The sequence below is a fragment of the Anomaloglossus baeobatrachus genome, chromosome 3, assembly GCF_048569485.1.
Source record: "Anomaloglossus baeobatrachus isolate aAnoBae1 chromosome 3, aAnoBae1.hap1, whole genome shotgun sequence".
NCBI lineage: Eukaryota > Metazoa > Chordata > Amphibia > Anura > Aromobatidae > Anomaloglossus > Anomaloglossus baeobatrachus.
The window spans coordinates 675,310,753-675,325,979 of NC_134355.1; the positions used below are offsets into that span (position 1 = coordinate 675,310,753).

Below are 15,227 nucleotides of genomic sequence, written 5' to 3' on the forward strand. Positions count from 1 at the left end.
TAATGCACAATGAACATGGATTATGTGGAGTCTCTGTGTTAATCTCCGGATACTTTGGGCTACAATCTGTTTTGACTTCTGAAATATAAAAGACCTTTGAATAACGATGACTTCTAAAATATAGAGGGATTTCATTAAAATGATCCATGAGCTTAAAGGGGTTGTCCACTCTTGGTTAAATATTCTGAAAGCGCTGCAGATTTCTGAATCCTAATGGTGTGTGCGTTGTAGGACTTGACATCCTATTTGGATATTCTGTTGGCAATTTAGGTGTCTTGATAGGACCTCTTGTGTGGTATGTTGATGCCTGGATGCAAGGTGTGGGCAGTGTCCGGTGGTACCAGGTTGGTAAGCTTCTAGGGCATTGTTGTAAGGTGGTACTGGGGTGATGGAGTTATCCTGGTTCGCGAGCTCCAGTATCAGCCAGGTTCTTGGAAATGACTGAGGCAGGGAGTTTGGGTGCACTGGGGCTGGCCAATGGCTCTGAATGGGGTGCAAGGGTTGGGCGGTGCAGAGATTGGCACGCTGGAACTGCAGAGATTGGCATGCAGGGCTGGCCAAGTAAGGGAAGGGGTGCAGGGACACCGGTGGTAGCCAGGGGCAGTGAGCTGAGATATAGACATGCCAGGGCTGGCCGAGGGCAGGCAGTTGGGGTGCAGAGATGCTTGGGTTATCCAAGGGAAGGGATTTTGGGTGCAGAGATGGTGGGACTGGCCAATATCAGTGAGTTGGGGTGCAAAGATGCCAGGGCTGGCAAAGAGCAGGGAGTTGGGGTGCAAAGATGCCGAGACTGGCCAAGGACAGGGATTTGGGTTGTAGTGATACTTGGGCTGTCCGAGGGCAGGGATTTGGGGTGCCGAGATGCTAGGTCTGGCCAAGGACAGGGAGTTGGGGTGTAGAGATGCTTGGGCTGTCCAAGGCAGGGATTTGGGGTGCAGAGATGCTGGGTCTGGCCAAGGGCAAGGAGTTGAGGTGTAGAGATGCCAAGGCTGGGCAAGGGCAGGAAGTTGGGTTGTAGAAATGCTTGAGCTGGCCGAGGGTAGGGAGTTGAGATGCAGAGGTGCTTGCCTAGCCATGGGCAGAGAGTTGGGGTGCAGAGACATTGGGGGAGTTGGGATGCATAGATGTTTGGGCAGGCCAGGGCAGGAAGTTTTGGTGCAGAGATTTCGGGGCTGGCCTGGGGAAGGTAAATGTGTTGCGGAGATGTCTGAACTTGCTGAGTGCAGGGAGTTGGGGTGTAGGAATACTGGAGCTCCCTGGGAACAGGGTGTTGGGTTGCAGGTATGAAGCCCTGGGCCGCACTCCTTCGCTAAGGAGACTCTGGGTGCTCATGGGTCTTTGGGTGGGGTACACGACACTTACTGGTTTCTTCAGGTTAGTGTCTGTCACCTGGCCAGAATCCTACTCCACACTGATGAGCAATGCCTAGTAGACCAGCAAGACAAAACAATCACTGATCTCTGGGAGACCAGGCAGAGAAAACACTGCCGGCAGCCAAAGAGGGCGCTCAACACAGTGAAATCCTAGGTGCATTGCCCCCTAGGAAGTATGCAAATCAAAAAGGTCCGTGGAGCCTCTGTTAGTGTCTATGTTTTTGTCTTATTTGTCTACTAGGCATTGCTCCCACCTGGCCAGAATCCTACTCCACACTGATGAGGGGCAATACCCCGAAACAGCTGTCTGTGGATGGATCTAAAAAGAGCCTCTCCTTGGCTGGGTCCTTCCCGGAGGAATATCTGGCTGGTTTCTGTGTTGAGACTCCTAACAGAGGCTCCACAAACCTTTTTAATTTGCATACTTCCCAGGGGGCAATGCACCTTGTATTTCACTGTGTTGAGTGCCCTCGCTGGCTGCGGGCAGTGTTATCTCTCCCTGGTCTCCCCGAGATCGGTGATTGTTTCGTCGCCTGGTTGGCAGTCCTCGTCGTATACTGTAACAAAAGCAACACCACAGTTCGCTTTAGCCAAGCAGAAAGTTAGCTAACCTCCTTTTCTTTCCTTCCTCTCTGTGGGGTACTGCTCCTCGACCTGTTTCCCCACTATCTTAGATTTCACCCTCAAGCTCTGGGATCTCCTTCCCCCTGACTCCATTCACCTTCTTCTAATTCTGAGCCCTGGTGGCTCTCTAGGCGGATGACTCTCTAAGCCCGCCAGCGTGAGCTGTAGGCTCCGGACCTCTTGAGGATATCTCCAGGGTTCCTTGACTGGCCATAGCACTGAGGCTACGTCTTTTCACACTTGAACCCTATTCTTGACTGGCTGCTCTCGAGATTCCCAACCAACCTCTTTCTGTCACTATCCCTTTAACACACTCTTCCATCCTGCCGCTATCTCAGCCCAACCACTAGGTGGTGCCTTTGGTAACCGTCCCGCTCTCCTGTATCCGGAACCTACACCCAATTAGTAGCATAACGTGACATACATGTTTAGAAAGGGGCATAACACATTGCACTCTACATAACCATACACTTTACATTACAGGGCTCGACCACCTCCAACAGGGATATCTGGGCTGGTTGGGGACAGGGAGTTGGGGTGCAGGGATGCCGGGGACAGGGAGTTGGGGTGCAGGGATGCCGGGGACGGAGTTGGGGTGCAGGGATGCCGGGGACATGTCCCCTGAAGAAGAGGTGAAACGCGCGTAGGGACTGGTGGTTGCCTGGACTTGCTGCGAAGTGGTTAGTAGCCTTTAACTTTATAACTGTGTAAAATTGTGGGCTGTGGGTGCATTGGCTGGTACTATTCCTGGCTAATTAACCAAGGCTATGTCCGTATTACAAACTATGTTATGGACCTGACATATAGATAATGTGATCATAGTGGTTATATTCCAAAGTTGGAAGTAGGGTACATTACCTTTAAACAGCATTCTGTAGGGAATTTCAGTGTGTGATTACTTGTAAACCACTGTATTACACCCTTGTTATAATTAAAGACCATGACCTCATGTATGTATGTCAGGTTGCTGATTGTCCACAATTATTGTTACTGTCATTGACCTATTCCAGCAGTTCAGTTAACCCTTGAGGACTCACTTGTTGTATTTTAATGCATTTATAATAAAGATTATTTTTATTTTTAAAAAAAAGGATTTGTACCACATTTTTCTCTGTGTATAATGTTTAGAAAGGGGCATAACACATTGCACTCTACATAACCATACACTTTACATTACAGGGCTCGACCACCTCCAACAGGGATATCTGGGCTGGTTGGGGACAGGGAGTTGGGGTGCATGGATGCCGGGGGCAGGGAGTTGGGGTGCATGGATGCCGGGGGCAGGGAGTTGGGGTGCAGGGATGCCGGGGACAGGGAGTTGGGGTGCAGGGATGCCGGGGGCAGGGAGTTGGGGTGCAGGGATGCCGGGGGCAGGGAGTTGGGGTGCATGGATGCCGGGGGCAGGGAGTTGGGGTGCATGGATGCCGGGGGCAGGGAGTTGGGGTGCATGGATGCCGGGGGCAGGGAGTTGGGGTGCAGGGATGCCGGGGGCAGGGAGTTGGGGTGCAGGGATGCCGGGGGCAGGGAGTTGGGGTGCAGGGATGCCGGGGGCAGGGAGTTGGCGTGCAGGGATGCCGGGGGCAGGGGGTTGGCGTGCAGGGATGCCGGGGGCAGGGGGTTGGCGTGCAGGGATGCCGGGGGCAGGGTGCAGGGATGCCGAGGGCAGGTACTTGGTGTGCAGGGATGCCATGCGGCAGGGAGTTTGCGGGCAGGGAGTTGGGGTGCAGGGCTGCAGGGGGCAGGGACTTGGGGTGCAGGGATTCCAGGGGGACCGAGTTGGGGTGCAGGGATGCCAGGGGGCATAACACATTGCACTCTACATAACCATACACTTTACATTACAGGGCTCGACCACCTCCAACAGGGATATCTGGGCTGGTTGGGGACAGGGAGTTGGGGTGCAGGGATGCCGGGGACATTGAGTTGGGGTGCAGGGATGCCGGGAGCAGGGACTTGGGGTGCAGGGATGCCAGGGGGACCGAGTTGGGGTGCAGGGATGCCAGGGGGACAGAGTTGGGGTGCAGGGATGCCAGGACATCAACAAAATCAGCACTCCTACATCTGTAATAATACGGGGAGGAGCTGAATGTATTTATTTTCCCGAGCGCTCCATATGCAGCACAATCTGGATTCTGGTGGCTAAGCTTTAAGTATGGGGTTTAATGTTCCAAATCCTTTAAAATTTGCCTCTTATCTTGGATTTGGTGGATGTGCGCCTTGTATCATACAAACCCCAGACACCTCACAGATGCAGGAGGAGAATGCGATCCCCAACCCCGACACCGGATCTCTGCACTCAGGCCCTTTTGCTGTTTGCACTGGGGATCTGTTGCATAAGTCTGCACGCCTCCACAGTGCTGATATGAGCTGTCCATCACACCACAGTAAAGGCTGTAAGGAGCTCCTGATTTGCCGTGTGAGTGACCGGCTGAGGAGTCTGCAGGGAGCACATACTTCTTGTGCAAAGTCGCACTGAGCATGTGCTGCTCTTGGCAGTAGAGTGTACACCGCTGTGCAGAGCGGACGCAGACGTTCATGTCCCACAGGTCTGACCGGCTGTCGCTGCGTGCGGCTGAGCAAAGTACACCGCGCTCCTCCCAGCTGTCTACACTTCTTTGTAGTATGTAGTAGGGCGGCTCCAACTGGAGATCTGCTGTCTAATAGAATAGTATTGTTAGGACATTTCCGATCTAGTACAATTGTCAGGATCGTGTCCATGAAAATGGAAGTGGAAACCAAATTCAATTCTGTAAGAAATGAATACTCAACATATGGGAACTGTAGGTGTTGCCCAGTCCGATTTAGCGCTATTGCGTTAGCCAGTTCTCTTTTTGTCGCTGCCTCGGCGGGTTTGCTGTGGGGCCGCTGCCTCGGCGGGTTTGCTGTGGGGCCGCTGCCTCGGCGGGTTTGCTGTGGGGCCGCTGCCTCGGCGGGTTTGCTGTGGGGCCGCTGCCTCGGCGGGTTTGCTGTGGGGCCGCTGCTGCAATGGCAGGGCTCTTTGGCTCCTCTGCTCTCTGCTGGTTTGCTTTGGTGCTGCTGTGTTGGCAGGCTCTTTGCCGTCTCTACTGGTTCACTTTGGTGCCGCTATGTCGGCAGGCTCTCTTTAGCACATTGGCAGGATCTCTTTGGCACCTCAGTGGGTTCGCTTTGCTGCTGCTGCGCGCCGGCAGGCTCTCCTTGGCACCTCTGCTGGTTTGCTTTGGCCCCGTTGCCTGGGCAGGATCTCTTTGGCCCCGTTGCCTGAGCAGGATCTCTTTGGCCCCGTTGCCTGAGCAGGATCTCTTTGGCCCCGTTGCCTGAGCAGGATCTCTTTGGCCCCGTTGCCTGGGCAGGATCTCTTTGGCCCCGTTGCCTGGGCAGGATCTCTGTGGCCCCGTTGCCTGGGCAGGATCTCTTTGGCCCCGTTGCCTGGGCAGGATCTCTTTGGCCCCGTTGCCTGAGCAGGATCTCTTTGGCCCCGTTGCCTGAGCAGGATCTCTTGGCCCCGTTGCCTGGGCAGGATCTCTTTGGCCCCGTTGCCTGGGCAGGATCTCTGTGGCCCCGTTGCCTGGGCAGGATCTCTGTGGCCCCGTTGCCTGGGCAGGATCTCTGTGGCCCCGTTGCCTGGGCAGGATCTCTGTGGCCCCGTTGCCTGGGCAGGATCTCTGTGGCCCCGTTGCCTGGGCAGGACCTCTGTGGCCCCGTTGCCTGGGCAGGATCTCTTTGGCCCCGTTGCCTGAGCAGGATCTCTTTGGCCCCGTTGCCTGGGCAGGATCTCTTTGGCCCCGTTGCCTGAGCAGGATCTCTTTGGCCCCGTTGCCTGAGCAGGATCTCTTTGGCCCCGTTGCCTGGGCAGGATCTCTGTGGCCCCGTTGCCTGGGCAGGATCTCTGTGGCCCCGTTGCCTGGGCAGGATCTCTGTGGCCCCGTTGCCTGGGCAGGATCTCTGTGGCCCCGTTGCCTGGGCAGGATCTCTGTGGCCCCGTTGCCTGGGCAGGATCTCTGTGGCCCCGTTGCCTGGGCAGGATCTCTGTGGCCCCGTTGCCTGGGCAGGATCTCTGTGGCCCCGTTGCCTGGGCAGGATCTCTGTGGCCCCGTTGCCTGGGCAGGACCTCTGTGGCCCCGTTGCCTGGGCAGGACCTCTGTGGCCCCGTTGCCTGGGCAGGACCTCTGTGGCCCTGTTGCCTGGGCAGGACCTCTGTGGCCCTGTTGCCTGGGCAGGACCTCTGTGGCCCTGTTGCCTGGGCAGGACCTCTGTGGCCCTGTTGCCTGGGCAGGACCTCTGTGGCCCTGTTGCCTGGGCAGGACCTCTGTGGCCCTGTTGCCTGGGCAGGACCTCTGTGGCCCTGTTGCCTGGGCAGGACCTCTGTGGCCCTGTTGCCTGGGCAGGACCTCTGTGGCCCCGTTGCCTGGGCAGGACCTCTGTGGCCCCGTTGCCTGGGCAGGACCTCTGTGGCCCCGTTGCCTGGGCAGGACCTCTGTGGCCCCGTTGCCTGGGCAGGATCTCTGTGGCCCCGTTGCCTGGGCAGGATCTCTGTGGCCCCGTTGCCTGGGCAGGATCTCTGTGGCCCCGTTGCCTGGGCAGGATCTCTGTGGCCCCGTTGCCTGGGCAGGACCTCTGTGGCCCCGTTGCCTGGGCAGGACCTCTGTGGCCCCGTTGCCTGGGCAGGACCTCTGTGGCCCCGTTGCCTGGGCAGGACCTCTGTGGCCCCGTTGCCTGGGCAGGACCTCTGTGGCCCCGTTGCCTGGGCAGGACATATAGGGTTAATCTCTCTTCCATATTTCCCTTTGGAAGAATGTCTGCTGCCTAATTTCCTCTGTAATTACGGAACAATTAATGGAAGTGCTCGCTCACCTGCCACACCAAGGAGCGAATGATTAAGTGGGAAGTGCAGGCACAATAGCAGCAGCCCGTGCCCGGTGGGGTCTTGGCACGACGTGTATGGAGGGCACCGCCTCCTGCTCGGCGCTTCCATGGTGTTATGAGTCCACGTGTTGCATTAATCAACAGTGCGAGTAGACCGGCTCTGTGACGTCTGTACAGGCGGGGGCATGGCTACTGCTTTGTGACGTCTGTACAGGCGGGGGCATGGCTACTGCTCTGTGACGTCTGTACAGGCGGGGGCACGGCTCTGTACAGGCGGGGGCACAGCTACTGCTCTGTGACGTCTGTACAGGCGGGGGCATGGCTACTGCTCTGTGACGTCTGTACAGGCGGGGGCATGGCTACTGCTCTGTGACGTCTGTACAGGCGGGGGCATGGCTACTGCTCTGTGACGTCTGTACTGGCGGGGGCACTGCTCTGTACAGGCGGGGGCATGGCTACTGCTCTGTGACGTCTGTACAGGCGGGGGCACTGCTCTGTACAGGCGGGGGCATGGCTACTGCTCTGTGACGTCTGTACAGGCGGGGGCACGGCTCTGTACAGGCGGGGGCATGGCTACTGACTGTTACAGGCCCAAAGCCTGAGGCTGCACTGCTGACTGCTTCCTTGTCACCATCCATATCAATATGTCCGCATTGGCTGGCTGGTGCAGTGGTAAGTATGGGTCTATGGCATTGATGTGGATGGGGACGAGGACGGCAGTGGCCATTAGTATTGGTCAGTAGTGCAGCCTCAGGCTCATGTCGCTGTGTAGAAGTGAGAGATGGGAAACTGTTCTCCATTTCTAGTCTTCACCATTTCTGCTTTGTGACACTACAAGTCCCAGCATGCCGGGGGCTGTAGTTTCTCCAGCAGCTCTAGGTCTACTTGCCTGTCAGCTGTGTATACAGTATATTGCATTTCACTGCATGCCTATGGGATTAGCCTGGGAATATTTACTAATGGCTTCCTCTGTTTCTTGTCGTCTTTTTTTCCGATGGATTCCATGAATCTCCCAGGAGCCAGCCAAAAGTAAGTAAAGTGTGTGTGTGCGGAGCGCAGCAGCTGCCGTCCCTCAGAGCGGAGGCGAGGAGCTGCTGGGATTACAGCCGGGGCTGCGGACATGTCACCAGATTGTGCTGCCTGGCTGCAAAAGCCAACACTTCCTGTCAATTGAGCTCCACTCACTGAGGCCCCCCCCCCCCCCCAGGGGTCCCTCACAATCCCCCCTGGGGTTCCCTACAGTCCGTCTTCCCCCCACCCCCCCCCCCCATGGTCCCTCTTAGTCGTCCGGTCGCGGGTCCCCCCGGCGGTCCCTCACGGGTCCCCCACCGCCTGGTGGTGGTCCCTAACTATGTCTCCTCCCGCCCTTTCCACGGGGGTCCCTCAGTCGCCCCCCCCCCCCACCTTCACCCCCGGGGGTCCCTAAAAGGCCCCCCACCTCCTGGGGGTTCCTCACAGTCCAACCCAAATGCAGTCCTTCACAGTCCCGTTCACCGACCCTCCCCATCCCCCCCCCCGCGATCCCTCACAGCCTCGCCCCCTTCCCCCCGGCGATCCCTCAGTCCCAGTTTCCCCCCCACCTGGCGGTCCCTCACAGGTCCCCCACCCCTGGCGGTTCCACACAAATCCCCTCCCTGGCGGTCCCTCTCAGTCCCCCCCCTACCCCGGTGGGGTCCCTCAGTCATTCCACACCCCCCACCCCCACCCCCCGGCGGTCCCTCACAGTTCCACCAACAACCCCCCCCCCCCCAGCGGTGCCTCACAGTTACCCCCCCCCTCACCCCGCGGTTCCTCAAAGCCCCCCCCCCACCCACCCGGGGTCCCTCATATTCCCCCCCCCCTCGCAGAGTCTCTGGTCCTCACCGGCCTCTTACGCTGATTTATGATGTATTTGGAGGATGTGAGGTCATGAAAACATTTCCAGCAGAAAGGAAAGTGGTGTAATGTGTAGACCTGGAGCGCGGCGCCCCCTGCCACTGGTTGCATGCACTGGTTTGCTCTTCTGCTCTAGTAGAGGCCAGATCAGAAGTGACGGTGGAATAGAGGGGTCACCTGTGTGCGGAGACATGGTAGAAGGGTCTCTGCAGTGAGGGTAGAGGGGGGATTGTACTTGGTGCAGGAATGTTTACTACTCCCTGGCTCAGTGACTCTACGGGAGCGCCCGATTACCTAGTATTTGGCATGGGTAGTCCAGCAATGTGTGCACATTACAGAAGTTCTCTTTTTGTGCCTGGCTCAGTGAGTACAGAATTCTAGTTCTTCTTTGTGCCTAGAGAAGCAAGCACAGTAGTTTTTTGTGCCTGGTGGCTCAGTGAGTACAGGAGCTCCCTTGTTGTGCCTGATGACCTGAGCCACTAGTTTTTGTTTTTTTTTGTTTTTTTTTGTACTTGGTGGCTCGGTGAGTACAGTAATTCTGTACTCATAAAGTCATCAGACACAAAAAAAACTACTGTACTCACCAAGCCACCAGGCACAAAAAAAGTTGGGGTTTTTTTGTGACTGGCTCAGTGAGTGCAGCAGAGCCGTTTCTGGCTCAGGAGTGTGGCTCTGTGCAGCGAAGCCGTTTCTGGCCCAGGAGTGTGGCTCTGTGCAGCGGAGCCGTTTCTGGCCCAGGAGTGTGGCTCTGTGCAGCGGAGCCGTTTCTGGCCCAGGAGTGTGGCTCTGTGCAGCGGAGCCGTTTCTGGCCCAGGAGTGTGGCTCTGTGCAGCGGAGCCGTTTCTGGCCCAGGAGTGTGGCTCTGTGCAGCGGAGCCGTTTCTGGCCCAGGAGTGTGGCTCTGTGCAGCGGAGCCGTTTCTGGCCCAGGAGTGTGGCTCTGTGCAGCGGAGCCGTTTCTGGCCCAGGAGTGTGGCTCTGTGCAGCGGAGCCGTTTCTGGCCCAGGAGTGTGGCTCTGTGCAGCGGAGCCGTTTCTGGCCCAGGAGTGTGGCTCTGTGCAGCGGAGCCGTTTCTGGCCCAGGAGTGTGGCTCTGTGCAGCGGAGCAGTTTCTGGCCCAGGAGTGTGGCTCTGTGCAGCGGAGCCGTTTCTGGCCCAGGAGTGTGGCTCTGTGCAGCGGGGCAGTTTCTGGCCCAGGAGTGTGGCTCTGTGCAGCGGAGCCGTTTCTGGCCCAGGAGTGTGGCTCTGTGCAGCGGGGCAGTTTCTGGCCCAGGAGTGTGGCTCTGTGCAGCGGAGCCGTTTCTGGCCCAAGAGTGTGGCTCTGTGCAGCGGGGCAGTTTCTGGCCCAGGAGTGTGGCTCTGTGCAGCGGAGCCGTTTCTGGCCCAGGAGTGTGGCTCTGTGCAGCGGAGCCGTTTCTGGCCCAAGAGTGTGGCTCTGTGCAGCGGAGCCGTTTCTGGCCCAAGAGTGTGGCTCTGTGCAGCGGGGCAGTTTCTGGCCCAGGAGTGTGGCTCTGTGCAGCGCAGCAGTTTCTGGCCCAGAAGTGTGGCTCTGTGCAGCGCAGCAGTTTCTGGCTCAGGAGTGTGGCTCTGTGCAGCGGGGCAGTTTCTGGCCCAGGAGTGTGGCTCTGTGCAGCGGGGCAGTTTCTGGCCCAGAAGTGTGGCTCTGTGCAGCGGGGCAGTTTCTGGCTCAGGAGTGTGGCTCTGTGCAGCGGAGCCGTTTCTGGCCCAGGAGCGTGGCTCTGTGCAGCGGAGCCGTTTCTGGCCCCGGAGCGTGGCTCTGTGCAGCGGAGCCGTTTCTGGCCCCGGAGCGTGGCTCTGTGCAGCGGAGCCGTTTCTGGCCCCGGAGCGTGGCTCTGTGCAGCGGAGCCGTTTCTGGCCCAGGAGCGTGGCTCTGTGCAGCGGAGCCGTTTCTGGCCCAGGAGTGTGGCTCTGTGCAGCGGAGCCGTTTCTGGCCCAGGAGTGTGGCTCTGTGCAGCGGAGCCGTTTCTGGCCCAGGAGTGTGGCTCTGTGCAGCGGAGCCGTTTCTGGCCCAGGAGTGTGGCTCTGTGCAGCGGAGCCGTTTCTGGCCCAGGAGTGTGGCTCTGTGCAGCGGAGCCGTTTCTGGCCCAGGAGTGTGGCTCTGTGCAGCGGAGCCGTTTCTGGCCCAGGAGTGTGGCTCTGTGCAGCGGAGCCGTTTCTGGCCCAGGAGTGTGGCTCTGTGCAGCGGAGCCGTTTCTGGCCCAGGAGTGTGGCTCTGTGCAGCGGGGCAGTTTCTGGCCCAGGAGTGTGGCTCTGTGCAGCGGAGCCGTTTCTGGCCCAGGAGTGTGGCTCTGTGCAGCGGGGCAGTTTCTGGCCCAGGAGTGTGGCTCTGTGCAGCGGAGCCGTTTCTGGCCCAAGAGTGTGGCTCTGTGCAGCGGGGCAGTTTCTGGCCCAGGAGTGTGGCTCTGTGCAGCGGAGCCGTTTCTGGCCCAGGAGTGTGGCTCTGTGCAGCGGAGCCGTTTCTGGCCCAAGAGTGTGGCTCTGTGCAGCGGAGCCGTTTCTGGCCCAAGAGTGTGGCTCTGTGCAGCGGGGCCGTTTCTGGCCCAGGAGTGTGGCTCTGTGCAGCGCAGCAGTTTCTGGCCCAGAAGTGTGGCTCTGTGCAGCGCAGCAGTTTCTGGCTCAGGAGTGTGGCTCTGTGCAGCGGGGCAGTTTCTGGCCCAGGAGTGTGGCTCTGTGCAGCGGGGCAGTTTCTGGCCCAAGAGTGTGGCTCTGTGCAGCGCAGCAGTTTCTGGCTCAGGAGTGTGGCTCTGTGCAGCGGAGCCGTTTCTGGCCCAAGAGTGTGGCTCTGTGCAGCGGAGCCGTTTCTGGCCCAAGAGTGTGGCTCTGTGCAGCGGGGCAGTTTCTGGCCCAGGAGTGTGGCTCTGTGCAGCGCAGCAGTTTCTGGCCCAGAAGTGTGGCTCTGTGCAGCGCAGCAGTTTCTGGCTCAGGAGTGTGGCTCTGTGCAGCGGGGCAGTTTCTGGCCCAGGAGTGTGGCTCTGTGCAGCGGGGCAGTTTCTGGCCCAGAAGTGTGGCTCTGTGCAGCGGGGCAGTTTCTGGCTCAGGAGTGTGGCTCTGTGCAGCGGAGCCGTTTCTGGCCCAGGAGCGTGGCTCTGTGCAGCGGAGCCGTTTCTGGCCCCGGAGCGTGGCTCTGTGCAGCGGAGCCGTTTCTGGCCCCGGAGCGTGGCTCTGTGCAGCGGAGCCGTTTCTGGCCCAGGAGCGTGGCTCTGTGCAGCGGAGCCGTTTCTGGCCCAGGAGCGTGGCTCTGTGCAGCGGAGCCGTTTCTGGCCCAGGAGTGTGGCTCTGTGCAGCGGAGCCGTTTCTGGCCCAGGAGTGTGGCTCTGTGCAGCGGAGCCGTTTCTGGCCCAGGAGTGTGGCTCTGTGCAGCGGAGCCGTTTCTGGCCCAGGAGTGTGGCTCTGTGCAGCGGAGCCGTTTCTGGCCCAGGAGTGTGGCTCTGTGCAGCGGAGCCGTTTCTGGCCCAGGAGTGTGGCTCTGTGCAGCGGAGCCGTTTCTGGCCCAGGAGTGTGGCTCTGTGCAGCGGAGCAGTTTCTGGCCCAGGAGTGTGGCTCTGTGCAGCGGAGCCGTTTCTGGCCCAGGAGTGTGGCTCTGTGCAGCGGGGCAGTTTCTGGCCCAGGAGTGTGGCTCTGTGCAGCGGAGCCGTTTCTGGCCCAGGAGTGTGGCTCTGTGCAGCGGAGCCGTTTCTGGCCCAGGAGTGTGGCTCTGTGCAGCGGAGCCGTTTCTGGCCCAAGAGTGTGGCTCTGTGCAGCGGAGCCGTTTCTGGCCCAAGAGTGTGGCTCTGTGCAGCGGAGCCGTTTCTGGCCCAAGAGTGTGGCTCTGTGCAGCGGGGCAGTTTCTGGCCCAGGAGTGTGGCTCTGTGCAGCGCAGCAGTTTCTGGCCCAGAAGTGTGGCTCTGTGCAGCGCAGCAGTTTCTGGCTCAGGAGTGTGGCTCTGTGCAGCGGAGCCGTTTCTGGCCCAGGAGCGTGGCTCTGTGCAGCGGAGCCGTTTCTGGCCCCGGAGCGTGGCTCTGTGCAGCGGAGCCGTTTCTGGCCCCGGAGCGTGGCTCTGTGCAGCGGAGCCGTTTCTGGCCCCGGAGCGTGGCTCTGTGCAGCGGAGCCGTTTCTGGCCCCGGAGCGTGGCTCTGTGCAGCGGAGCCGTTTCTGGCCCCGGAGCGTGGCTCTGTGCAGCGGAGCCGTTTCTGGCCCAGGAGCGTGGCTCTGTGCAGCGGAGCCGTTTCTGGCCCAGGAGCGTGGCTCTGTGCAGCGGAGCCGTTTCTGGCCCAGGAGTGTGGCTCTGTGCAGCGGAGCCGTTTCTGGCCCAGGAGTGTGGCTCTGTGCAGCGGGGCAGTTTCTGGCCCAGGAGTGTGGCTCTGTGCAGCGGAGCCGTTTCTGGCCCAGGAGTGTGGCTCTGTGCAGCGGGGCAGTTTCTGGCCCAGGAGTGTGGCTCTGTGCAGCGGAGCCGTTTCTGGCCCAAGAGTGTGGCTCTGTGCAGCGGGGCAATTTCTGGCTCAGGAGTGTGGCTCTGTGCAGCGGAGCCGTTTCTGGCCCAGGAGTGTGGCTCTGTGCAGCGGAGCCGTTTCTGGCCCAAGAGTGTGGCTCTGTGCAGCGGAGCCGTTTCTGGCCCAAGAGTGTGGCTCTGTGCAGCGGGGCAGTTTCTGGCCCAGGAGTGTGGCTCTGTGCAGCGCAGCAGTTTCTGGCCCAGAAGTGTGGCTCTGTGCAGCGCAGCAGTTTCTGGCTCAGGAGTGTGGCTCTGTGCAGCGGAGCCGTTTCTGGCCCAGGAGTGTGGCTCTGTGCAGCGGGGCAGTTTCTGGCCCAGAAGTGTGGCTCTGTGCAGCGGAGCCGTTTCTGGCCCAGGAGTGTGGCTCTGTGCAGCGGGGCAGTTTCTGGCCCAGAAGTGTGGCTCTGTGCAGCGCAGCAGTTTCTGGCTCAGGAGTGTGGCTCTGTGCAGCGGGGCAGTTTCTGGCCCAGGAGCGTGGCTCTGTGCAGCGGGGCAGTTTCTGGCCCAGGAGTGTGGCTCTGTGCAGCGGGGCAGTTTCTGGCTCAGGAGCGTGGCTCTGTGCAGCGGGGCAGTTTCTGGCCCAGGAGCGTGGCTCTGTGCAGCGCAGCAGTTTCTGGCTCAGGAGTGTGGCTCTGTGCAGCGGGGCAGTTTCTGGCCCAGGAGTGTGGCTCTGTGCAGCGGGGCAGTTTCTGGCCCAGAAGTGTGGCTCTGTGCAGCGGGGCAGTTTCTGGCTCAGGAGTGTGGCTCTGTGCAGCGGAGCCGTTTCTGGCCCCGGAGCGTGGCTCTGTGCAGCGGAGCCGTTTCTGGCCCCGGAGCGTGGCTCTGTGCAGCGGAGCCGTTTCTGGCCCCGGAGCGTGGCTCTGTGCAGCGGAGCCGTTTCTGGCCCCGGAGCGTGGCTCTGTGCAGCGGAGCCGTTTCTGGCCCAGGAGTGTGGCTCTGTGCAGCGGAGCCGTTTCTGGCCCAGGAGTGTGGCTCGGTGCTGTGTGGCGCCCGCCTGTACTGATGTCGGTGTATGCAGTTGCTTCTGTTACTAATCCTCTTCTCTCTTCTGTAGGTGTTTGCGTACGATCACTGCTTCTGGTCCATGGATGAGTCCGTTACAGACAAGTTTGCAGGTGATGGCTCCACATAGGAGGAACTTGTCCTGAAAGATTCTGTATATTGTGGGGGCGTTTTTGGGGATGGGGGAGGGGGGGTTTGACCAGGTACACACTTGTGTGTGTATATATAGGCTGTCTGCTGTTAATAAACCAAATTCACTTGAATGGGTCTGAGCTGCAATACCAGTCACATCCACTGGAGAAGGGTGGCGCAAAGTGGGCACTTGCCATTGGGTCAAAATACAGCGCTACCCTCTTTTAGATAACGTATCTGCCCACAGCCGTCTTGGAGTATATATTTAAGAAGCCAATACGTGTAAATTTATTTTCTTCACTTTTTTTCTCCATAGGACAAGATGTTGTTTTTCAGTGCCTTGGTGAGAATATTCTCCAGAATGCCTTTGAGGGGTACAATGCCTGTATCTTTGCCTACGGCCAAACTGGTAAGTGCAATTGTACTGTAATAATACTGCCCTAATATACAGGAATATAACTACTATAATACTGCCCTAATATACAGGAATATAACTACTATAATACTGTCCCCTATGTACAAGAATATAACTACTATAATACTGCTCCTGTGTACAAGAATTTAACTACTATAATACTGCTCCTGTGTACAAGAATTTAACTACTATAATACTGCCCCTATGTACAAGAATATAACTACTATAATACTGCTCCTATGTACAAGAATATAACTACTATAATACTGCCCCCTATGTACAAGAATATAACTACTATAATACTGCTCCTATGTACAAGAATATAACTACTATAATACTGCCCCCTATGTACAAGAATATAACTACTATAATACCCCTATGTACAAGAATATAACTACTATAATACCCCTATGTACAAGAATATAACTACTATAATACTGCTCCTATGTACAAGAATATAACTGCTATAATACTG

General features: G+C 58.4%; 1 protein-coding gene across 3 annotated transcripts in view; it reads left to right on the forward strand.

The window, feature by feature from the left end:
• Positions 1-15,227, forward strand: part of KIF13B (kinesin family member 13B) — a 253,808-nt gene that overhangs the window by 40,809 nt on the left and 197,772 nt on the right. For all 3 annotated transcript variants that reach the window (XM_075341260.1, XM_075341261.1, XM_075341262.1), the window contains exons 3-5: positions 7,859-7,871; positions 14,258-14,318; positions 14,654-14,746. In XM_075341260.1, the coding sequence (XP_075197375.1) occupies positions 7,859-7,871; positions 14,258-14,318; positions 14,654-14,746 (167 nt within the window). The remainder of the gene's footprint in view (positions 1-7,858; positions 7,872-14,257; positions 14,319-14,653; positions 14,747-15,227) is intronic.